The sequence below is a fragment of the Falco cherrug genome, chromosome 2 (genome assembly GCF_023634085.1).
Source record: "Falco cherrug isolate bFalChe1 chromosome 2, bFalChe1.pri, whole genome shotgun sequence".
In the NCBI taxonomy this organism is placed as follows: domain Eukaryota; kingdom Metazoa; phylum Chordata; class Aves; order Falconiformes; family Falconidae; genus Falco; species Falco cherrug.
The window spans coordinates 76,185,281-76,210,329 of NC_073698.1; the positions used below are offsets into that span (position 1 = coordinate 76,185,281).

General features: G+C 43.3%; 1 protein-coding gene across 3 annotated transcripts in view; it reads left to right on the top strand.

Moving 5' to 3' along the window:
- CLIC6 (chloride intracellular channel 6) overlaps positions 1–15,904 on the top strand; it is a 33,760-nt gene extending 17,856 nt beyond the window's left edge. For 2 of the 3 annotated variants that reach the window (XM_055703174.1, XM_055703175.1), the window contains 5 exons: positions 9,034–9,143; positions 9,584–9,709; positions 10,893–10,999; positions 11,836–12,017; positions 13,412–15,904. In XM_055703174.1, coding sequence (XP_055559149.1) covers positions 9,034–9,143; positions 9,584–9,709; positions 10,893–10,999; positions 11,836–12,017; positions 13,412–13,573 — 687 coding nt within the window. In that variant the 3' untranslated portion in view covers positions 13,574–15,904. Of the gene's footprint in view, positions 1–7,265; positions 7,846–9,033; positions 9,144–9,583; positions 9,710–10,892; positions 11,000–11,835; positions 12,018–13,411 lie in introns of those variants that run through there. The other variant, XM_027804469.2, reaches the window with a different exon arrangement.
- Positions 15,905–25,049: the final 9,145 nt, after the last annotated feature.

Below are 25,049 nucleotides of genomic sequence, written 5' to 3' on the forward strand. Positions count from 1 at the left end.
GCACACAAATTGAGTTGTGAATTCCTCCTCCAAGTTTCCTTCCTGCAGTTCTGCCTGCACCCGTATTCAGGTTTTATGCAGCTTGCTAATCTGGGCACCTTACCATTTTTATTATGCCCTCTTCTCAAAGTGCCTCAGTTTGCAGACTGGATCATTAAGGTGTAAAGTCAAGTGGTGCTCTACTTTGTCATTGCACTTCCCTTACTGAGTGCACAGGACTTATAATGAAAGCGTGCTTTCTTCTGACAACAAAATTAAATCCACTTGAGCTACCATAATTGGCTGAATTTCAGGTTGTCATTCAAGAGGGCATTTAGTAGATACAAAACTTAATGGACACATCTTTCCATTTGCAGTTGGTGAGCCAGCTTACTTGTTTAAAAGTTACAGGCATGCCTAAATCCATTGACTGATTGTGACTTGATCGAGAGGTGGGAGAGAGTGGAAGACAACCAGAGGCCTGTGGGTCCATTTTTTGGGTGACTATCCAGATTACTAATTTTTCATGCCCTGTGTTGCAATAGATCTTACATTGGCATGGTCTCCTTTGGTTGGGTGGTCATGGGGATCCTTTCAGTCTTGCATTGTGTGGTCTCACAACTGAGACCGTACCTTGAACCACTCAAACACCTGCTTGAGGAGGGGTATATAAAATAAGAACTTGTCTATGATGTAGCTGGAGGCTGCACTTGTGGCAGTCTTTGCAGCCCTAACTTGGTCCTTCTTAGGTAGGGGGTGGTGTGTAGAGAAGAGGATCATTCCTGCTCAGGTGGAAAAGGGCCATGCTTCCTAGAGGGCGGGAGTTCAACATGGACACTCTTCTGTTTGAAGACTCAGCTACTCAACTACTAGAAACTGTTTGCATTGGAAGGAGAGCTCTCAGGGTTTGTCTCCATTTGCATTTGAGTCAGCAGGGGCAGAATTCCAGCTTCAGCGGGAAAAAGGGGACTTGCAAGTGACATCATAGGAGAGGATGGTGAAAGTCAAACCACCCCTTCATTCTTTAGAGGAAACATTTTAGTGTACTTGCTCCTTTCTTTCCCTGTGTGCTTTTTTGTCTTAGCACCTTAAAAGGAGAAAGAAGCTATTTTTAGCAGAGTGTTTCTAGTTACATTTACTGTTGTCTCCTTAACCTGAAAGCTTAATTAGGGTTTAGGATGAAAAGTGTGTTACTGAACTTGGTTGTTCAAAGTTGTAATCCTTTAAGTATGTTTGGTGTTTTCTGAACCCTGTAATACTGTACAAAATAAAAGGTAGATGTTACTAATACTTCTTAATATAAAATAAAACAAATTTTCTTTTATAACAAAAATCCTTATGTCACACTTTCAATACCAAGGTGCTTATTTTTCTCTTAAAGAGTGAAAGGTAAGGGGAAATCATTTTTTTTTTACTTGAAGGAGAGTCTTAACACAGCTTTCTCATTGAACTTAACTATTGTGGATGACACACACAGCAAGAGTCTACCCTGGCAAGTACCAAAAATACAATTTATGTGCAGGAATCACAACCACCAGAAACATTTTAAAAATTAATATTTCTGTTATTTGGCTGAGAAATTAGACAGCAGCTGGAAGCATCTGTTTTAAGGGTTGGATATTAGCGGGTAGACAGAGCTACATGACTGTTTAGAAGATTGGAAAAATAAGTGGCAAAATTTTTATTTTTCCATTAAAACGTGTTTTAAATTACAGATGCTTTATCTTAAAACTTAGCCTGGAAGTACAATTTTAGCATCTCAAGTACTCTCAAGAGTGCCATTAGCAAAAAGCAAGGCGTCTTGCTGCAGAGGTGGCTCCAAGGCAGAACCTCTCTTGGTATGTGCCAACCTCTGAGGCTGCCACTGCGCATGGAGCCAACAGCAGAAGTCAAGATTTCCATTTTAAGTCCAGTAGGTGGCATCAAAAGAGTTCTCTAAAATTCAGTGCTTGGGTGTTCGTGCACTACCCTTTAGGCCATAAAATGAACACAATGTTTAGATACAGAAAATTCCAGGTAATCTGTCTCCTCCTCGCAAAAAGCATAAGTTTGAACGTGAGCTGACCCAAATGACATGCCTGTGGTGCTTCTGTGCCTAGCACAGAACTTCGTATGTTACTAAATGCATTATAGTTGCCTTCAGTGAACCAGAATGACTTGTAACTATATTTTTATTGTAATCATGACAGAAGTAATATTGCCAATTTTAGGGTTTTTCAGTGTTACAGGAATCTGCATGAATACTGTAGCAGGCATCAAGATTTCAAAACATATTTTGTATCCTCAAAGAGGAGATGCTTGTTGTTGTTTTTTAATTAAAACAATGTATCTGTCATAGCACACTAACAGAACATAGTTATGTCTAGAAAATAGACATTTTTGAGTGTAGCTACAGTCAAATCCACATGCTTCTCAGAACTGATTGCCAAGGCCGAAGGAGGTCTTTGCGCTGGTGGGAGTATGGGAATGCTGTCACACTACTTCCCTCTGTCTGCCTGCCTGTTATCTTAAAAAAATGGCTTGGACACTTCAAGGTAAACCAGAGGGCAGTGGGATTTCATCTCAGGGGTGAGGAGGAGAGGGGAGGCACTGGGAGCTCCCCTCCCCTTTCTCCTTGGCCATTGTGCAGCCAAGTTCAATGGCTAGTCCCAGCAGTGCCGTAGGGCAGGACACAGAGCTGTCTGCCACAGGGCCCTTTCTTGCATTGCTACTACATGTCCAGAGCCAGCAGTAGCTACTCAGAGCAGCTGCTGCCATCAGGCTGGCATTACAGGTCTTGGTTGAGGGCAAGAGTCGATGCTAGGAATGCAGTGAGCTCAGTTAATCCATGCCAGTGCAGAACAAATGAGTCTCTAGAAGGAATTAAAGCAATATAGCTGTTGGTCTTGAAAGTCGCACCCAGACTTAAAGTTACTGCCCACAGGCAGCCCAAGCTTGTGAACTCCTTGTAGTTTTTCAGGCAGTAGCTTTGAGACAGTTGCTGTGGTTCCTATTCTTTGACAGGAGATCAAATGGGTTGTAAAATAGGAGAGGGGAGTTGTTGGTGTGGTGTGAGAATGAAGAGCACACAAAAACTGCCTAGTAGCTGAGGATCGAATATGGAAACTTGGAGGAAAGTCCCAGTTCAGGCTGAGACAGCTAGCTCAGCAGAACAGGCAAGGGCAGATCCATGATGTTGGTCCCAGCTGGACGGTTCATTGTCTCCCACTAGGCAGTGGTTCTGCTCCACTTGCTGGATAAACCTGCCTCTTACGCCAGCATAAATATGGGAAAGGAGGTAACTTAGCTCCCTTGTGTCAAAGAAAGAAATGGAACTGGAGTTCAGCTTTTTTGGGGAAAAAAAAAAAAGTTATGCTCCTTGTTCTCTTTTTTATTGTAGCTTCAAAGGGATTATATAATTATATGAAAACAAATAAAAAGCCTTCTCTGCTCCTTTTGAAATGATTCTTCTGTGCCTAACCTTCAAAAGAAAACAAAAAGTCCAGGAAAAACAAATTCTACTCATCGTGATTTTGAAGGCACAGGACATTTGAGGTCAGCAGAAGAACCTTCAAAAACCTGGTTCCTGAGATGTTTGGACAGAAACAGTACGAAACAAATTCTTACAACAGCTCCAGGGGCAAAGCAACTCCAGCTCAGGGAGGACCCTAACTACTGGCTTAAGAATGGCATATGGTGTGTGGCCCCCGGGTAAAGTCACTGTCATTATCCTTTTGCTATGGATGAGGGTGTGGAGGCAAGTGACCTCTTCAAGGCCACTCAGAAAAGCAGAGCTACTGAATCAAGGTGGCAGCAGCAGCTCCAGAAACTGAATATAGTTCTTGTGAGACCTTCTTTAATACCTTGTGCAGAAGGTCTCCCTGCCTTGTGAAATTATCCTAAGGCATGGTGGTGCTCCTGCCTGTGAGCTTAAGCAGCAGTGGAAAGAAGGGTGTGGAGGTCTTTTCCCTTTCCCAGTCTCTTTGAGTAAGACCCAGAACAACAACAACAACAATAAAAAAAGACTAAAGAGAGTGTGGAACAGTGGAAAATGAATGAAAATAGAGTGTAGGCTAATAATCCCATTAAGTATTGGCACATGATTATGGAGAGCTGTCATAGGTTGATACTGTCACAATATACGATCGCTGCCCAGGGCTCTGAAGGCTCTGAATGGAAGTGTCTCTGCACGGCCAGACATTCTTCTCCTCTGCAGCTATGGCTGTCTTAATTGTTTGATTAATGAATTCATTAAATCCTAGTATTACTAGAAAAAGCACATTGACCTCCTGACCAATCACAATTAAAACGTAAATGCCACTTACTCAAGACACTGGCTAGCCATCTATTTAAGCAGCAGATAAGCGTCAAAAACAACTTTGTGTTTTGGGGATTTGCCCCACTTCACCCACAAGATCTGGATGTTTAGAGAATGTCACACCGATCGCAGGTGGAGGCCAACTTGCAGCATTGCCTACAATTACACCAGCATTTGCCTGGTTATTAAGATTATAACCAGTCTGGAAACACAATCCTCCGTTGAATCAACAGCAAAAGACTTCGGCTGACTTCACTGGAGTTAAGATTTCGCCCTGAATCTTGTGAGGAAGACTAATTAAATTCTGTGCATGTATCAAGCACAGCTGAAAGTTACACATCTCCGAGCAGTCCTGTGGAGGAAAATGCAGCGCGTTTTGCTCCCAGGCTGCAATGCCCTTAGCTGCGTTATCTTCCTGGGGGTTTTAATATGGGACAGGCCGGTCTTTTTTGGTTCCCCGACTGCTGCGTCATGTCCCTGCAAAGTAAGATGTTGACACACAGTCTCACCTCTGTAAAAAAAACACCCTTGCTTTGTTGGAAAGTACATTATCGCATGATGACGGCATACTTCAGCTATTGTGTTGCTCGATACACAGCTATAAAGCTATTTCAGTGTCCCAGCTTGTGATTTTTGAGTGGCTGGTGTCATCACAGCAGACTCTTTGTTTGGAAACTTGAACAAGCACCTTTGGCATGTGTCACTGATGCTGTTATGTCCAGTAGGAATTGTAGCTCCCCAAACTAGATGAGCTGAGTTTGGAGAACAGAATAGTCTCCTCTAATCCAATATGCAAGCTGAGGTATCTGAAGGCAGTTCAGTTAGCTGTGTTCACCCTGTTTTCTGCAGAAGGCCAAAATATCAGCGTTCTGGGCTTTCAGCAAAGGTTGTAGGAAACTATAGCATCTTTGAGCTGCCAGTTCAAGCCATGTCAAGGTCTGAATCAGATTTGGTGCTCAAGGTTTTGCAGTCACTTCAGGCTGCCGGTGACTGTTACAGTAGGGAAGTGTTTAATCACTGCTTGTGCTACTGCGTGGGCTACTGTCATTTGCCTCCAGCTCTGCAGAACTGAAGGAACCCTGGAGATATCCACCACCAGCCCTGCTGTGGCAAGTCTATAGAGATTTGTCCTCCCTTCACCTCTCACCCAGAGCTCAAGCCCTTGGGGACTAAATGGTTTTCAGCTTCCTAAAGCTTGATGTGGTTCATCAGCTTCCCAGTTGTCCTTACCTGAATGGCTGTGGCCATCCTTACTGTAGGACCTCAGCGGCCAAGGCTTTTGACTGAGTAACTCCCAAAGATCTGCCTGTTGTTCTTGGTCCAGGCACACCAACCCTAGGGGACGTGGCCCCGTCTTAGATGTTGGGATGTACCACACAGCCTGGATAGCATGGGCTTTTAGACTAGAACTATATTGATGAAGTGCAGCAGTAGTTTCACAAGGAAACTGCTCAGGAGATTTCCTCCTTGGCCTGTGAGAAGGGTCATGGCCACATCGTAAATGGGGAAACATGCTAGTCTCTGTGAATTTAGTTTCTGCTGTAAAAGCCCAGTGCTTACCATAACCACTGGAGACAGCAAAGCTGGGCAAACACTGCAGCACTTCACTAGAGACCATGGCACCAGCATTGCACAGAACACAGTTAAGATGGCAGTACACTATTAAATGTCCCTTGTAGGCAGCATGGGACGGGAGACAGCACAGTACGTGAAGGTCAGGTGCCTTTTGGACTTCATTGGCATGTTTAACATTATTAGAACTAGCCCACAGAAGTAGTCAAAAAGTACCAAATAAACAATCATCTCAGTTGTTACAGTTGGCAGAGCATTGCTGTCATCAGTGATGCTTAATCCTGTTTTATTCAATTCCTTGGTGTTCAATTTTTTTTTTAATGTTTTTTGAAAGGTTGCTAGCAGGCTGAGAGGCATGAAGGTAAAAGGCTGAGATATTCACTGTTTGCTATTTTATCCATTGCAAAACAGAAAAACAGTAGTGCTGTAGTGAATTTTCCTCCCAAGCAGATATGGACGTTAAAATGTTTGCACTTAGAAACAAGACAGGACAGGAGGTTGCTTCTGTAAATCTCCAGGGCTGCCAGTCCCTCACCTTCCTGGTTGCCTATATGTCATTCCAGTTGGGGACAAACTGGGACCGAGTGTCTGCTTCGTGCCTGTGTTTGTCATGGTCACGGGTCTCTCCTGACCCAGGTCTCTGGCTCTACCTATGGATATTTCCTCAGAAGAGCAGGCTGGGGCTCCGTGTCCAGCTCCCTGAACTGTACTGTCACCAGGGTGATGGGGGACAAAATGAAGCAACAGCTGTGTTTCCTTAGCTCCCACAGCAGAAGTTAGAGGGAATCAAAGTTTTAGCATTTAATGGCCAGCAGAAGATAGTAATTGATCAGGAAAAATTCACTCTGCTGTCACTCTTGATCACATAGCTCTTCTTGACCACAGAGCTTACCTGGAATATTCTCCAAATGGTACCTGAATCCTGCTGAGGTAATTTATTTTTTCCTGTCAAAGCCTGAATAAAAATATCAAATCAGATACAGGAATGTATGTTCTGGACACGTGTTCTTCCTTTCCCAGACCATAGCAATCAGTTACTATAAGATTATTTCGTCACAGACTTTTTTTAATGGTTGAAATTCCTCTATAATAAGCTGTTTAAGACACCAAAGCCCAGGGTGGTACCAGGTTGGGCTGCTGTCCCCAAGGTGTTTCCCTGACACCCATCTCAGGCAGGCAGTGGGCTGTGGGCAGCACAGCTGGTGCGAGGGCAGTGGGCTGGGGGGCGGTGGCAGCAGCACCCCCACTGCCAGAGAGCAAACGGCAGCTGGAAAGGAGCTGGCAGGAGCCAACTCATCACTAGATGTACCTGCCTGCCTCTTCCAGACACGGCACATCTGAAACAACGTCTCCTGGCTGCTGCTTCTCCCCTCAGTGCAGCCTGGCAGAGGGTGGGGGTGCCCATTGCTGGCACCAAGGGGTCACAGTAATACCCTTCAGCCCCCTTTTTTTCCTTGGGGGATGGGTAACACTTGACATAAGAGGCAGGATGAGACAAAATGGTGGTGTCATGTATTTAGTTCTGTTTTAAGCACATGCTAGCAGCATTTCTAGTCTCATTTTTGTGAAACACACAGTAGTTTTTTATCTTCTTGTTGCTGTAAACTGTACAGCACTGGAAAGCAGTGCCCCGAGTAGGAGGAAAAATACAATAGTAGCTCTTGACCAGCTTTCATTTTTGCCGCCTACAAAACAAGACTTTTCTAACACAGCAGTCCAGCTGTTTTAGCATTTCTAAAATTTTTCTTCCCCTGGTAGTGTTTAAGGCAATAGGCTATTCTGGATTTCACTGCCAACAAAGCCAGTGGTTGTTGCAGTACCAGAAGCAGAAAGCAGCAGGGAGTTACCAGAGCAGAATCCTCCGGGTTGATAGGCAGGATAAGACGGTTTCTCAAACCACAGGAGCGTCCCTCCTCATGCGTCCCTCAAGCTCCGTGGCAGAAACCTGCCTGCTCCAGACCAGGTGCTCGTTTCCAGACATAGAGCTCTTTGTGAAGGTGAGCACTGTAAAGCGGTCCAACAGCAGTGTGTGTTTGTGGAGGACTTTTTACTGTATTTGAGATTCATTTGATAGTGTCAAGGAAGGTGAAAGAGCAAGCAGGACTGGTTTCATTAACATGTGTTGTTTGGTTATAAGGTCTGGAAACCTAAATGAACTAACCTATTAACTAAGTAAATTATACATCTGTTGGTTTGGGTTTTTTTTTACCTCTGTGCCCTTACGTTTAATCTAAGTTTTAAAACTGCTTAAGGAGAATCGTATGAAAGGCTTAAAAATTAGGCCTCTGGTCTCTTCCAACAGTGTTGTGTAAGCCAAACTTAGCAGCTATGCAAGACTTCACCTCCTTGTTATGAAGCCTCTTAACAAAATGCAATGCAAGGTATGTGGAGTAACACTTCTATGGCCATGCACACAGCGAGTTGCACGTCATGTGCTTTACACTGACACCTGATGATTTGTTTAGCCAAAAAGGAAAGACCTTTATTACAGGGGCACACAGAAAGAGAGGTTATGTGACTTGGATACGGCCGCAGTTCAGTCTTAAAAGTGGGAGCCTGGTGTCTGTAACAAGGAGGATTATCCAGGGGGCTGGGGCACTTCTGCTTCATTAGCCCTCAGATCAGCAAAGCTCTAAGACCCGTGGGTTCAGCTGGAGCAAGGCTACTGCCGAACTTCCCTCCTTCTCTGTGGCCCTCACCGTTGCTTAGTTTGAGAGTCTTATTTGATATATTCTGTTTATGCCCTTAAGTGCTTTAGATGTTACATCTCAACTTATGCTGGTAATCTTTCTTTGTTTCCTCTGATCGTAAACTGATTTAATGTGTTTTAATCTTGCAGTGACTTAGGTAGATTAATGTTCGCATTGATAAATGAGGTGGAGACTATTTCCTTTGGAAGGACTGCTGTGATTTCAGTTTTATTTTCTAACTTATGGCAATATTAATTATACATTTTAATGAAAAACTACATCTCCAAAATGACAGGATTCTTCATCATATCTGTGTGCATGTTTGGAGGAGGATAATAAAGAAATTTTGCAGGAAAATAAGTATTAGAAGAGATGACTAATATGCTATAGGTGCTCATAGCAGATCTGGGTTTTCTCCTTTCCTACTGCATCTGCTGTCAAATTTTGCTAGCATCACAGATGTATGTATACTTTTTTTTTTTTTTTTAATTGTAGGCTGGCAGTGATGGGGAAAGTATTGGAAATTGCCCGTTCTCTCAGCGTCTCTTTATGATTCTGTGGCTAAAAGGTGTCATATTTAATGTCACAACCGTGGATTTGAAAAGGTGAGATTGTAAACAGAATTCTCCTTTTCAGAACAACTTTTCCAAAATGGTGATTTTAGAGGGTGATTCTCTTCTGATAGATTTGAAATGTGCACCATGGCTTGGCATTACATTAACAATCTGATGCCTGATTTCTCTTTAGGGTTCACTAGTATAAAGTGGACTAACTCCTTTGAAGCAGTTGGGATTTTAACCTGTTTTTCAGTAGGTCTCTGTAACATATCACAGAAGATTTTACGGGTTTTTTTAAGCATTTCAGAGCACATTCAGATATGGGTTCGCGAATTTTCACACCACCAGTGTGAAGCAGCTGGCTAAGTTTTATTTTGTAACGAAGAGCAGCCTGCCATTTTAAAGGTGAAAGAGTTCATTGCGATTAAGTGTAGAAATTTCAAATGTGGTTCCTGTTCGGATTAACCCCATCTCTTTCCTCTTATCAGAAAGCCTGCTGACCTGCAGAACCTTGCCCCAGGAACAAACCCCCCCTTCATGACATTTGATGGTGAAGTGAAAACTGATGTCAATAAGATCGAGGAGTTCTTGGAAGAAAAGCTAGCACCGCCCCGGTACTGTATTTCTGGCTGCTTCTCTTGCTTTTAGCCCCTCACAGCCCTCAACAGGGGTCAGTGACCGAACCCCCTCGGCTTCGGCAGGTCATGCCCGCAGCGAGCTGCACGTGCTGTAATTGCATGTTGGGAGGCTCACGGGGGCTGGTACGGCCACCGCAGTGGAGCTTGCATGGGTAACTCTGGCTGGTGTGAAATGGTGCTGAAGCCCAGCACCATGCCAGGGGTGGCCCTGGGGTGGCTCTGAGATGCCGGTGGCACTCCTCCTGCTGATCTTGCCTTTGCCCCGAGATCACTGCTGTGCCACCGCAGTTGTTCCCAAGGCACGAAATCCGCGCCACTGCAGCAAGCATGTGCAGAAGAAGCCTGTGTGCCACTGCAGAAACCTGACCTCTTTTCCGCCACTTGTGTTTGTTCAAGGTTTCCCTCTTCACACTATACAAATAATTACACTTACTGGGAGCAGGTAGTTGGAAGAAAAGGGCAGATAAAGCCTCCCACATGGCAGACATAGCGGGGCTCATTTTGAGTGGCCAGGTGGGACATCTTGGTGCACACCAGGGTCTGAGTTTTGGACTTGTCCTTCCCCGCCCCAGCAGCAATTCCCACCTCACCCCAAACCCTGCTGTCCCACCATCAGCAGCATCATGTCCCCCACCCACACACCTTCTCTCCCCCAGGACAGCAGCCCCCTTGGCAGTGCTCCCTTCTCAAGCAGCTGAACCTGACTTAAACTGGGCAAGCAGCTCCCCCCCTCCACTTTTCCCTTCCTATTTGCCCCTGGCAGCAGCAGCTACTGGACTGGCTGCTCTGAGCTTGCTGATGCACGAGGGGTCCAGGTGAGGAGGCTGGGAGGAGCAGCGGCTAGTGTGAGTAGGGACTTTCCCTCCATTCCTTCTCACGGCAGAAGCCATGCTCCACACAGCCTCACCTCCAGTGGAGGAGGCCTGGGAGAGGCGCTGGGCTGTTTGGGCAGTGTTTGCAGCCTTACAGTCATCTCCCATCTCCCTCAGGAAAAGGTAATCATCCACATGGTTTAGGTATGGTTTAAAATTAATTACTAAGTCATTTGTAGTCCTATGTGGCTGCGTATTGTGACGCTGCACTGTAAATCATGTATGTTAGTGGAGACGAAAATAAAGGCTAGTCATGTAACTTCTTTTTGTTTCTCTTAACTCCTCAGGTATCCCAAACTTGCACCGAACCACCCTGAGTCAAACTCTGCAGGAAATGATGTGTTTGCAAAATTCTCTGCATTCATAAAGAACCCAAGAAAAGATGCTAATGAAAGTACGTGCTGCAGTCCTTTTTTCAGCCCTGGTAGCTATTGGGGGAAATTAGAGCTGTACAATTCTAGTACACTGTGCTGGAGATACCTCATTTACAGCTTAGGTTAAACAGTCATTTTCCAGAGCGTAAAGACTGTGGAAGTCTGGCCTATTCACTCTCTTATTTGAGGATTCCCAAAGTTAGTTTACACAGCTACTACTGTCAGCATGGGAGCACCAGGTGCAGCTCCTCCTTGTTTCTTCAGCTCTCAAGCCTGTAAGGCTATGCCTTCCACACAGCTCTGCCAAAAGCACAGCCCACTTGAACTGAGATCTGGCCTTTCTACACCATTTCCATAAATAATGAGGACTCTAGCCCCATGGCAAGTCTTTCTAGAGCAGGACCCTCACTACCACCATGCCTTAACTCACCTCTTTCCAGAGTTTCCCATACACCCCAAAGTGGCATCCCACTGGTTTGCTGTCATCACTCCCAGCCTTACTGTCCTACCTGTGGGCAAGCACTTGCTCCGTGGCTCCCAAGGCAGGAGTCGATGTGAAGATGGAGTGACTCTGCTGGGCCACTCTGCAAAAGCACGCTCCACAGAGGTGTCTGAGGAGCCCTTTTTGGTAACACAGCTCCAGTCTGTTTTTTCTCAGAACTCCCTTTAGCTACTTAAAGCTCTTATCCCAGCATTACATTATAAGCCTAGGATAAAGGAATTGCAGGAACTGGCATGGCAAGGTGTTTGCAAGCTGGGTTGGTGCCAGGAGACAAGATGCAGGAATTGCCTTTCTGCTTGGTGTCAGAGAGACCTTGGTAGAGACTTAAATGACCTTTTTATTGTCTTAACTTAGATTTGGAAAAATCTTTGCTTAAAGCCCTGAGGAAGCTGGACAACTATTTAAATAGCCCCTTGCCTGATGAAATCGATGCTTACAGCACTGAGGAGATCACTGTTTCCAGCCGGAAGTTCCTGGATGGAGATGAGCTCACCTTAGCGGATTGCAACCTCCTACCAAAGCTCCATATAATCAAGGTTTGCATTTGCTTTTTAGCTTCCCAAAGAGCAGGGTGGCACAGAGGCTTAAGTCCTTTTCTAAAAAGCAAAGGATGCTGTATCTGTTCTGAGGCCACACAGCAGCTGTGTAGGGACATTGAATGCTAATGAGCAAGGCCGTTTCATTACAGCACAGCTAGGCAGATCCTCATATTGGTGGCTCTGGGCCCAGAATATCTGATTTCATGTCTGGGCTGTGACTGCACTCTCTAGGCCTCTCGCAAGTATGAAACAGGTTCCTATACTAGTGCTGTTGAGAAGTGTTTTCATTTGCATTTCATTTACAAAGTGCTCATGACCATGGACCGGCAAGGTTAAATTATTTTTTCCATGCCAATTCAAGAATCCAGCAAAAGCTGAAATTAAGATCTGTCTTCCTCACCTTTCATCCAACTCTTGCTTTGCCGAATATCACCACTAGTACCAATAATACTGGCAGGGTAACCACCGCCCGCTGCCTTCCAGCCAAGGCTCCCAGCCCGGCAGGCCTGTGCAGCATCCACATACATCTGACAGTCCTGGTAACTGAGGTGTCCGGGTGTTGTCACAGCCTGTCCCTGGGCTACTCTGGAGCTAACCAGGCTCTGGAAGAGAAATGGCCATGCTGGAAATTTATTGGTTTTCAAACAAACAAGGTCACTTCAGAATGTTTCCTTTTTGACAACTATTTTGCCAGAGGAAGAGTGGATTGAATTGCTTTCTGAGAACTCCACAAGTGAAAACTCCCCAGAGATGTTCTAGCTGAACCTGTTCCAGAGAGCAGCAAGGGAATGAGCCCTTTCCCACGTCCATGTAAAGCTCAGGCACAGCGAAGCTCAAGAGGGAGCAAGGGTCAGCAGAACCAATACAGGGAGAATCACCTTATTTCAGGTGAACGTACAAAGGATGATAGAGGATGAACATCACACTGTCCTTACTGGCCAGCGGGGAGGGATTAGGTATTGCCCAATAGTTGTTTTCCCTAGCCATCTGAAATTTAGTATTTTAATTCAAGTTTTTCCTTTCTGTTTCAGTGAAAGTGTGGGCCAGTTTGTTACTGTAAGATTATTCTGTTAATTCTGGTTTATGCTAGCTCCTTTGCCGTTTTAAGCTGTGTCTCTTCCAGGTGTGGTCTACTGGTCCACATAGCTCTGCATAGCTCTAGCTGAAAATTTATAACAAATAAATCCTTTAAAGTGAGTTAGCTTGTTAGCTAGCTTTCTTCATCCCATATCTTCTCTTTTTTTTGCGTGTCTTTCCTTCTCCTTTCCCCTTGTGTGGCATATAACAACAGACTTACACATTGAAAATTAAAAATGTGCATAAAGAGTAGATTTGGGTTTTTTTGCAGATCATGTGTGTAATGGTATTTTTCTTTTTTCTTTTAATAAAAGGTTGTTGCAAAAAAATACAGAAATTTTGATTTTCCACCTGAAATGACAGGGATTTCAAGATACTTGAACAATGCATATGCAAGAGATGAATTTACAAATACTTGTCCTGCTGATCAAGAAATTGAATATGCCTATTTGGATGTTGCAAAGAGAATGAAGTAAACAGAAGATGCCTCCGTTCTTTATAGCTTCTGAGATTTAGATGGGCACCAGCCAAGATGGAAAAAGCAAAAGCCACCATACATTCTGCAGTGTAATTTTAAGTTCTGCTATTGGCCAATACTTCTTTTATAATGATTGTATAGCATTATTTGCTCGTTCTTAAATTATGTATGTATATGTTTGTGTGTCTGTACAGATGTCTGCACACATGAATGTCTGTTGTGCATTACAAGTTAAAGAAAGGCATCAGTCAATATTAAAGCATTTATTGAAGTTAGGGGAACAGTGTAGGTCACATGATTATAGCAATATTACAGACTAGTGACTTATGCTAAATTACTGAAATTTGAGAAGAAATAGCCCTGTTTCTAACACACATTTAACCTGTCGTTATTGCTGCCTCTGATCTCTGTTTCACAGTTGTTGCCAAACTTCACAGTTACCAGGAGGGTTTGTTTGCTTCTCTGCAAGCCTCGGAGGGCCACAAGCCAGCAGCTGGTGCCCATACAGTGCCCTGGTTAACCCAGGAGAGAGGCCAGCCTGTAGGTGGGACCACAGCTTATGTCCCGGAGGCCGTTTCCTCCATGCTAGAGACCTGCAGGACAGGTCAATGAAGAACAACTCCTTTTTACATTGCATGAGTCTGCTTTGATATAAAAAAATAAATTTTAAAAAATTCCTGCCTTCTCTCTCAGGGCTGCATAACCCATCAAACTTCCCTCTCGGCGCTCCCAAAGAGAGGAACACAGACTATCACTGGTGTATGGACTATCAGACAATAGAAACTTGACAAGGGAGGAGGGAGAGGCTTGGTTGTCACTGGAGACAGAAGAAATGGGTGAACATCTGCCCCCAGATACTGATGTAGATTCTCTTTCTCATGCTTCCATGACTCTCATTTGGTTTTGGAAAGCAAAGAGGAAAGAAACAGTCCCTCTATACTTCCTTTTCCTAATTAAGCTCCAGCATATTAGCTTTCCCAGGGCAGCTGTTAGGACTTCACTGCTGGGAGCTTTACAGCTGATCCAGACAGGTATCTTCCAGGAACAACACAGACCTACCTCCTGCCTTAGGCAGGGCATGGATTAGATGAAACCCTCCAGCCTTGCGTGAGTCTGTGTTCAAGGTGGTCAGTACTGGTGAGAAAGACCCCCTAGCCTGGCATCAGGGAGCGCACTATTAGAGCTGTGTGGACTACGAAAAGAGATGTCCACAGCCGCTTTCTGCTGAGCAGGCCCTCAGCAAGCACACAGGAGCAATGCTTCAGTCATAGGGTCACCTGGAAGTTTCATTCTGATGGATTTTGCCTGTGTGTACATAATAGATGTGAAAATGGCTAAAAATAGCCTTTACAGCACCTCCTGCCACGAAAAGACGCTATAATAAGACCAGTCATTCATCCTTGCCCATGTCAAACATGCACCTGCTTTCTAACAAAGCATTACTTAATAGTAATAGTCAAGTGTCAGATATATTGTGTTTGTGGTGTCTTCATCTCACACACTACACAGTTCTGATGCAAATGTGTTGTCATCACAATTATTTGTAAGCAGTGTTAAATGTAGTTTTACTTCGGCTTTAGAGAAAACGGACAAAATACCTTTCCCCTCTCACTCTCAACTGTGAACTCTCATATTGGGGTTGGTAACTGAACACTCATCACATATTACTAACTGTTTCAAATACATACATACATATATATTACATATTAAAAATTAAATCTGTATACTCTTTTCATATGCCTTACAAATTTAAATAGAAAATATACAAATTCATAAGTAATTTGAGCAGTGTTCTGTCTTTTATTTCCTTGAAAATTTCCTGGTAAGCTGCATTGTAACAGTGACCGAGATTTTAAGAAATACAAGGCAAAATTTAACCCAACTTTCACTTGTTTTGGAGGAATCATACATGTTTCAGACCTGCAGTGAGATCTTGGGAGCAATACATACTGGCTGTGCCTGTTATAATAAAATACCAAAGGGCCAGCATGTGATCCTTGACTGCCAAGTCACCTACAACTGTCCCACATCCATGCTGCTTTGGGGCTGGCCACATTTGTAACTGTTCTGTCTTGGCAAGATCCAACTGGGGTGATCCAAAACAGCCAGGGACTGCCCAGACTGCTCAGCAGCTCTTGCAGAAATCCAAATGCAGAAGATGGCTCCTGGCTCTCTCTTCTCACCATAAATACAGTTATGGCTGTTTATCATCAATAAACAACAAGAGAGCCTAGGCTATCCTCTGGCCTTGAGAGCACGTAGCAATGTGTGGTTCACATCCATATGGCTCGTTTCTATCTCCTAGAAACAGGGTGGCCACGCTGGTTGTGGGGGAAAGTACCTATCTCCAAATCATGTCTCGACATTGGTGAGAGCTAGTGGTCTTTGGCACAGCTCAGAGTATTTGTAACAAGTCTTGAAGTTGGTGAAGATTAATGAAAATACGTGTGAAAGCACTAGAAGAAATACAAAAAACAGGGTTAAAAAATTCATAGGTTGATCGCTACAGGACATTGTACAAGTAAATTCATTCAAAGGACCTGATAGCAAGGAGGCAAAGAACAAACTGAAGCCTCAAGCTCAAGTAAAGAGATGAGGAGGAACAAGAGGGGTGCTGTAAAACATCCTGATAAAACAACAGAAGAATAGGAAACAGGAATTTTGCCTTTGACTTAAAGATCCTGACAAACCCCTGAACATTACAAAAGGCACATCCAGAAAACAGTTTGTGTCACCAGTGAAGAAACCAAGAGCTGTTCCTGGACCTCACAGCTGGTGGCACTGGCCTGTCCCCTCACACAGTTTGTCTGGGTGGGTGTCTGGGTGCAGATGACCCATGGGACACCGCAAGTGAGTAAAATATGTGCTGTTTAGAATAAGTATCACCCTTTTATTCCATAAGGTCCCACACTGGGTTCCTTTCCCTGGGCCCACGGTAACAACTACCCTGTGGCCTGGCCCTGCCTGCTTTCCAAATCCAAACTAGCACCCATGTCTCTGTCCAGGGCTGGCTGCAGCTCAGGAGCTGGACTTCCTGGGCTCAGCAGCAGCTCATCACCATTCATTCTTACTGAGCAAAAAGGGCAAAAGCCATACCAGGCTCTGTGTTACGTACATGTTTATGGTTTGTAGACACCATGAAACTTCTTTTTGCTTCTAGATCATTCAACCATCCCCCTGCACCCTGTCCTCTTTTTCTCAGGCTTCATCAGAATCACATGCCTGTACTTCCAGTACTGTCAGGTGAAGGGAAAAAAAGCCTCAGGAACTCACCAGAGGTGTGTTTTTCCCTTAAAATCTGACATTGCTTGGAAGGATATTTGATTAAATGCTTGTGGCCACTGATAGTTTTTGAAACCTAATGATCTGTGGTTTCCTTATTCCTCTTAACTCATGCAAAAGAAGTTCATTGCTCCAGCCGTCCACAATGGATTGTTGGGCACACATGATGCTACCTAAACCAGCACATTATGGTTGGTGTTTGTGTATATCTGGCAACACAGGGACGAGATGTTGGTAGAGAAGTCATAGAAACGACCCAGCATATCAGAAAATTGCAGTAACTTCTTTTGTCCTGGGGCAGGGTGAGCTAAAGTGTCTGCACGATCCCACAGGAAATGAATCCCTATCTTCTAAGCATGTGGAGTGTCTGAGCCTCACCCTTCCTAAAACACATTTTAAGAAAATACCTCTGTCCGCATTTGAGTTATTGAGACCATGGAAAGATTTTCTTTAAACAGTGTTCTGGAGAACAAATTAGATGCGATAAAGGGAGAGAGAAAGCAAGCTGTGGTGTTAACAGTACCACCAGCTGTCTGAGTGGCCTTGACATGCAGGAAGATGTTGTATTTAGACACAGGTTTGTAGTGTTTGATCCCATGCCAGGGCAGAGATCATGTTCCACTATTTAAAGACATGTTTGTGGAGATAGAGCTACTGATTTCCAAATGCTTATTAGCACAAGAAGTCTCTGTGGTTTTGCTTGTACAAAAAATGGTTTTATTATCATTTCAAATAAAATCTGTTATATGTCCCTTTTAAGCATCTATTATATGCAAGGCAAATATGGTAAGACAGTTATTTTTTTAATTGCTTTTCAACTGCTTGTGTAGAAAAGTCTTCAAGGTTTGAAAGTTTCTTTCTCAGCTTCAGTATCCTACTCTTCAGTATGACCCATCAACTTGAAGGTCAAACACTATGTGCGCTCAACACAGTATTTCCAAAAGCAAGCTGAAATAAAATCAAATGCAGGGTAACTAACTGTAATGTATTCAATGCATTATATATATTTAAAACAGCTTCCAAACACAGAAAAAATAGACCTCATGATAGCAAACTAGTATTCCTCATCTGTATCAACATGCTATTTTTTTGAGTATAAGCAAATATCTAAATTTCACAAGCCCCTTATAACTGGTTGAAGTTTAGTTTAAAAGCAGATTTTTTCTAGGTTATTAGGAAGGCTATTTCTAAGCTGTCAAGAACCAGTAATCAACTGCTAAGCTGAGGCGTGACCCTGGAAGTTCAAGTCAACAGAAGCTGTCCACAGCCTTGACTAGGTTAGCAAACGTCCCTCCCAACTAGCCACTCCAAGTGCTGGTATCACCCAATAGCTGCCAGCCACCCAGATGGCCCCCATGGACCGTTAAAAGCTACTTTAAGGTTCATAGTGGTTTTGTGGACACTCACCATGACTTTACTGACAACGCAAGGGAGCTGCTACCCTCCAGACTGAGTTTCCTGCTGAAAGATCCTGAACACCTGACAGGGATGGGAGAGCAGAGGTTTGTCACACAGCACACTGCTACGTTCTCCTGTCAGCAGCCTTATCTGGCATCATACCCCTGAACTACTCTTAGTGGTCTCATGCGACAAAGACTCAAATGCAGGCCCTGCTCATGAGCAATGGAATAAATCAAGCTGGTTGCTAAGGCATGGCTCAGACCGGCACTCAGTTTTCCTTCACTAGCAAATGGCAAAGAAGTAAAGGAGCAAGGTTTTTCCAGGTCCTGGTCTAAACTGGACTCCTGCTGATTAAGATGTTTTTATTGATGAGCAGAATGCAAACAGAAAAATCTCTTCTAGAAATTAACTAAGGGAAACAAGTCTTATTTCAAAACTTGAAAATTGTTCAACTTTTTGATTAAATCAAACCAATGAACTGAAAGAAAAATAAATGTTCCTTCTCAAAAACTGAAGGCAGTTGTTTTTCTTGGGTTTCTTCCTTCTATCGTTCCCTTCCCTTTTATTTTTTTATTTTTTTTTCAGTGATGGAAGAAGAAAAATGAGAGGTAGAAGTGCTGGAGAAGAAAAGACCACCACTGAATACCAAACTTTGGTTTTCAACTCAAGATTGAAAAGTAAAACAACATGTAAACTAAACCCGTATCTTCTTTTGTTGGAAAACTTTTGAAAAGTTGCTTTCATCCAACTTCTTGTTCTTCATTTTGAAAACATTAGGATCAGCATCAAGCTACTAAAAGTTTCACTCCTCTTAAGTGGAATTTGAGGGTTACAGTGACGACAAGGGGCCTCTAGAGGTGAAAACTCTGCTGCTCCTTTGCCTATAGGAGTATTCACAGATCAGATCTTCCAGCTCACTCCATTGTAGGATACTGAAATAGTTGTCAGTTGCTCCAGGTAATAAATCCATACTCTTGCTAGAGGCTACAGAGAGTTGGACCTTACACAGGTTGCAAAGAGGATGCTGCATGTCAAATCCACTGATCCACCGTACAGGCTCCGTGTGCTTTACACATGACTGTACTGTAGCAGGTAGAGTGTTACAAGCCCCTCTCTGCCAAAGGATGCCTGAGCTAACAGGCTGCAAGGTCATATGTCCCTACAGTAAGGGCATTCATTAAAATACTTTGTAATGTGGATGGAAAGTCCTACCATTCTTGTATCAGTAGGTACTCCTACTATCAGTATCCTACTGATAGTCCTCCTGAAGCTTGCTCCTCTGCTGGTATCAGCAAAATCTCCTCTGATAGAGCTGACATCACTGTGGATGTAATTTGAGCTACACTGAAGGCCTCTCCCCACCTCCTTCCTCCCTCTCCCATATCATTCTAGATAAAGCTTGTGCCTTGGGAAATGTAGCAAAGGCAAAGCCAGATAACTGCACCAATGAACTGATAAAACAGCCTGCTGAACCACAGCTGCTGCAGAGGTGAGAGCAGCCATAGCAGCTACTCATGTTCCTGCATCCTCATGAAGACAATTAATCACCTTGGCTCCACAGGCTTGCGTGACAGCACTCTAACCTGGTTCAGCTGTCCGAAGTGCCTATAAGTTAGCCTGATTTTCTTCACCAAGATGACACTGTCCAGGTTAGAGTACCCTGTTTCTCAGGGTATCCACAATTGCCTGCTTGTATCATGTAGACAAACCCCTAATACCACAGCAAGGTGGTTCTCACCAAGTTGAGTTGTTTCTAGATAAATGTGGGAAGGCACTGGAATGCTTTAGTCTCCATCCTCATTTTCCTTATTCAAAGAGTGGCTTTCTTGCCCCTGGTGTAAGCAACATAGAATCTTTACCTGGGGCCTGCAGATGAGCTGCTCACTCAGGTCTTATGCCAGCTGCGGCTGAGTGCACATCTTGAGATAGAAGCTCTCCCAGGGCCCACAGAATAGTAGATCAGAGGGGACACAAATTCAGTTGTCCCTACAGTGTGATAAGCATGTGAGGTGAATGGCTCATGTTGTGCTTGAACCCCACTGTGAGAGGCAGAATCAGGAGATCCCACCCAAGGGCAGCTTCGGGCAGGACTGAGGGGTACTCAGTGTGCAAAAAGAGGGACCAAGATGTAACAAGCTCCAAAACATTACTCTGCCCACTTTGAAATAGACAATAGTTTTTAGTTTGTTGCTTGGCTTTTTAAATCTTCCAGTACATCAAACGTGAGTTATACAATGCTGAAGTGAAATACAGTTACCACTATTAATTGCAGCTGCAAAAATCATGAATGAGACCTTTGGAAGAATTAACTGACTTTAAAAGTGTGACAGATCAAAGAGGTAAGTGTTCCTTCCTCTGTTTTGCCTGGTTTTCTGTTCTAGCAGATGGCTAGTAATTAGTTACAAATCATAAAAAAAGAAAAATGTGACTTGTGATTCTCACTCTCACTCAGGGCTATGAACTGCTAGTTAGGTACTAAATTACTGATTTATATATCTACTACTGGGAATATAAATCCAAAGTGCAGGAACTAGAAGGGACAAGAACAAAAGAGAAGTAGAAAAGGAGAAGGTGAAAGAACAAAAAATTTAAAAAGAGGTAAACCTTCTGAGAAATAAGCAAGTTTTGTACTGCATATAGCAATGTTTTACACACAAACGCACACTCAAAAAGTGTTCAGGTATGATACTTTAACTTTGTAAGAAATTACATGACCAAAATAGGAGTGGGAGAAGTTGTAAATGGAACACCCTTCTCCCCTGAATTGTAATGCAATTACATTATAAAATCTAACAGGTGATTAGTCAAAATAATATAACTGGATTAAAAACATCTCATTTGTAAAGTTGACATTTTAAAAGGTCTGAAAGCCAGTTAAAAATGAGATGTCTTTAAAAAAATAATCTTAAAAGATTTCATGCCAAAAGATGTCAAAACACTTAATCTCTAGCCAGCTTCCTATCTCACTTCTGTTGCTGCTGTTTGAATGCCTCAGAAGTACACTTACAGCCACAACACCCTTGTCACAAAAAGAAAGGTGTTATTCTCATTTCATATCCACAGAACTGAAAGAGGCACAAGGAAAATACTTCTAGTCCAGAGACATGAGGCAAACTGTGTTGAAGTGAGGTCCCTCACACACCAACTCCAACCACCAGAGAGCTTTCCTGAGAGAGACTTTTTTATAAGTACCTGGGGATCTGTGCATCTGTTCTCTTTGGCAATGTGAGGTCAGATCTGATTCAACTTGATAACGGCTAAAATGTCTACTCTCTGGTTACTGTTCAGTGGTTTTCATGGCCCAGACAGATCCCTCTTTACGGTGGGCCTCACCAACACCTGGCACGATTGGCATGAATCAAGTGTTTGGATGGCCCTAGGGACTGATTGATGTCTCAATCATTTGGATATATGGATTGATGTCTCAAACCTGTGGGTATATGTTAGGGGAAAGTGCTTCAGTAAGAAAGCTATGGTTTACAGTAGACATTCTTTTAGTCAGGCACTCCTAGCACCTTCTACAACACTAGCTATGGTACCAAAGTGACCCAGTGCCTAGCTAGACAAGGTACAGCATCACTTCTTAAGTCCCACCTTTCTTAATATTCCGGGAGGTTAGCATTGAAGGCTTCCAGAAGTTCTTCCTATGTAAAGGGTTTATTTCCATGAGGTCCTTGCTCAGTTCAGATGGAGGATCAGATGGACTTCCATTTATATCTTCCTGTCCAAAACAGTACAAAAGTAGGACGATGTCAGTGAAGCAGCCCCTAGAAATTGAGAACACCGGCAATCCAAGAAACACAAAACATAGCATTGTTTTACTGAATAATGATGACAGTTATATGGGTATTAGACAACAACTAGAGTAACAAATGTGAGAAAACACAGAGCTGCCTGTTCTCACCATTTCAGCTTTCTTTCCATAGTGTTGGCGTAAGCTGAAATGCAAAAAGGGAACACAGTTAGAAGCTGTTCTGGAAGACGATGATTCTGTTTTCTGCACACTTCAGCATGATCTGTCACTTAACAAGATGCATCCATGAGGAAAATTATCAGAGCTGGCTCTTCCCATAGCTCAGCTTTCCATAAACATAGCATTGCCATGTGTCCCTCAAAGGTCAGCTTCACCTCTCGCATCACTTCTGTCCCTGGTTAGAGTATGAACATCTGAGTTGTTGAGACTTTCTAATGTGGATAGGAAGACGCTTTGACTTCTTGACAGTACAATGAACATTTTACTACTGGTACGACAGTTAAGACTGACAGAGATCTTGGTAGGTGGATGCTTTCTAGAGATTCAAACACCGTTGTGGCTCAGATAACAGACATGTGACTGTGGAAACTCTCTTCTTGAACAAGTACTCAAACCACTAGCTACTGCTATGCACAAGCAATAAAAGCCTTGTGGTTTTTAACAGCAACACCAGATCTGTAAGTGCCTAATTACAGATAAGGAGTTACAGCTTGAGACTGGGGCATTCATTTGCCTGAGACACCAGCACAGAAGGCTTATTTTCAGTCTGAGGCACTTGCTCTGTATTTTAATTATTGCTTATGTAGGTAGCTCCCTGCTCAGGTAAGTTTCCAAGCACGTAACTTTTTTGCAGGCATTAGGAAGGGTCACAGCCCTAACTCAGGAACAGTAGGCAACAGGGTAGCCAGGAAAAAGGCAGTGAAGTGCATACTTATATTTGAGGTGCTCAGTCAACACGTTTGTTTGCGGACAGTGGACCTGAGAAGAGCAGTATCAGGTGTGTGCTGGGCAAATGCATCCCTACCCCTCTCTGCCTAGAGAAGCGTGGCCACACCAACCTGGGTTAGCAAGTGGATGAACACTGCCTTGCCACCTTCAGCCAGAACCACCAAGATACACAGCAGACAACAAAAGACTGAAGAAAAACCAATCAGACATACAGAGGCAAATATTTAGAGCTTAAACTCCTTTTTAAGAGATGTCACAATTATCTAGACACAATGTTATGCACAAAGGCACAAAATGCTTCTGAATGACAGACAAAGGGTAAAAATAATGTCTGCTGGAATAAAAGTCTAGCAAAGCCAGCGTAAGCAGTCCCAGAACATACGTGCTTGTTGCTGGCTGGGTGAAGAGAGCTCAGACTTGGAAAGCTCGGTGGTCCTTGTTATATACCTGTGTGCCTAGCAGAGTTTTTTTGATGAGATTTCCAGACCCAACATATGCTTGGTATGTCTGAGATTTCAAATTTCAAAGATACCGAGAGAGAAGGATACTCAATCTCAGTGCCACACAGCACCTGCTGAGTTACTCTCCTGCAGTGGTTTCAGGTGGTGCTCCCTGTTTTGGCATGCTTCAGGCTTTACAGAAACTGCACAAACAAGATGCTTGGTTTCTATCCTGAAGTTAGTTTAATGAGAACATTTTACCCAAATCCTCAAAGAGTCCTTGAGGAGATGAAAGTTCCGGTTTAGGAAAGAGTTACAACTTTCCCTTTCCCTGAAGATAACTCAAAGGGGACCAAAGCTGGGAACAAGAAGCAAATAATGCAATAGTATATAACCAACTTTTCAAATTTGCTAGACTGTGGAGTGTACTCACTATTTACTTACCAGTACATCACATGGGTGTAAATGGTCTACTCAGTGAGTATGCAATTGTCCAATTTCACAAACAATATTACTTAAAATGCAGCTTTTGAAACAACATAGATGTACCTGACAGAAACCTGCCCACAGTGTACTGCAAAGCAAACTCTAAATTGGAGGGCAATGAACAGAAAGTAGAGCCTGGGGGGAGGTTAACTATATTATTCTGTGCTGAACCTGTTGCATTGCTACTTGTAAAACCTCACCCATTTCTCCCACTTACGCAAAAGCTGCCTTTCAAGATACACGTGGCTGTCCTGAGTCTCCGGGAAAGCAATTCTATGCTCTGATGGGATCTTTGAAATTGTCCTGGTACAGAAATACCTAGGTCAGATGACGTGGGTTACACAAGCATAAACCCAGATTGATTCAGACAGAGCTGCCCACTCACAAGATACACCTCTGATAGAAAATCCGACCACGCACTGTGGCAGCTCTGGCAGTGACAAGTGTCGCCACAGTCTAATTCAGCTGACTGCAGAGTGGAGAGGGTTTTTAGATGCCTACAGACAAGGTCTAAAATTCAGAAAAAATTCTATTGTGCTGAGATATCTACCAAATTTGACCTGGGAAAGCTGCAAATCTCTCTCTTCTTTGTTTGGGATTAGCTGCATGGTTTTGTTGCACAGAATTTATGTTGTTTATGGACTACTATAATTTAACGCTGGTTCTTATAGCAGAACGTTCATGCCATGATTTGGAGCAGCATTCAGTGCTCACGGGCTTATGTTCTTCATTTAAACATGTCCAGTTAATAACAAGTTTGTCAGCTACGCACATAAATCCTGTTCTTTGTTCCCATTTGCACACTTCCAGCTCTCATTAAGTTAAAACGGATTCCCTGTTATTTTGTGGAAGTTTTATGGGAGAACTATGGACAAATATTGAACCTATATTAAGTTTATGATTGAAGTGAGATGCTTGTTTAACCAGGCCGATGGTAGATCTGGCATACCAAAATATAGTGAGGAAACTTGTTTATAGCATGATGCTATGGTGTACACGAATCAGTTTATATAGCATTCACCCTCTGAAGCTGGAACATAACCTACAAGTGTTAGTAAAAGAAATTATTTAGCCTCTTCTAAGATTTAAAAGCAAAAGATCACTGGTCCAAATAGAAGTAAATGGAAATTCTGTGGCTTGTGGGTTTGTTTCTTATTCAAATC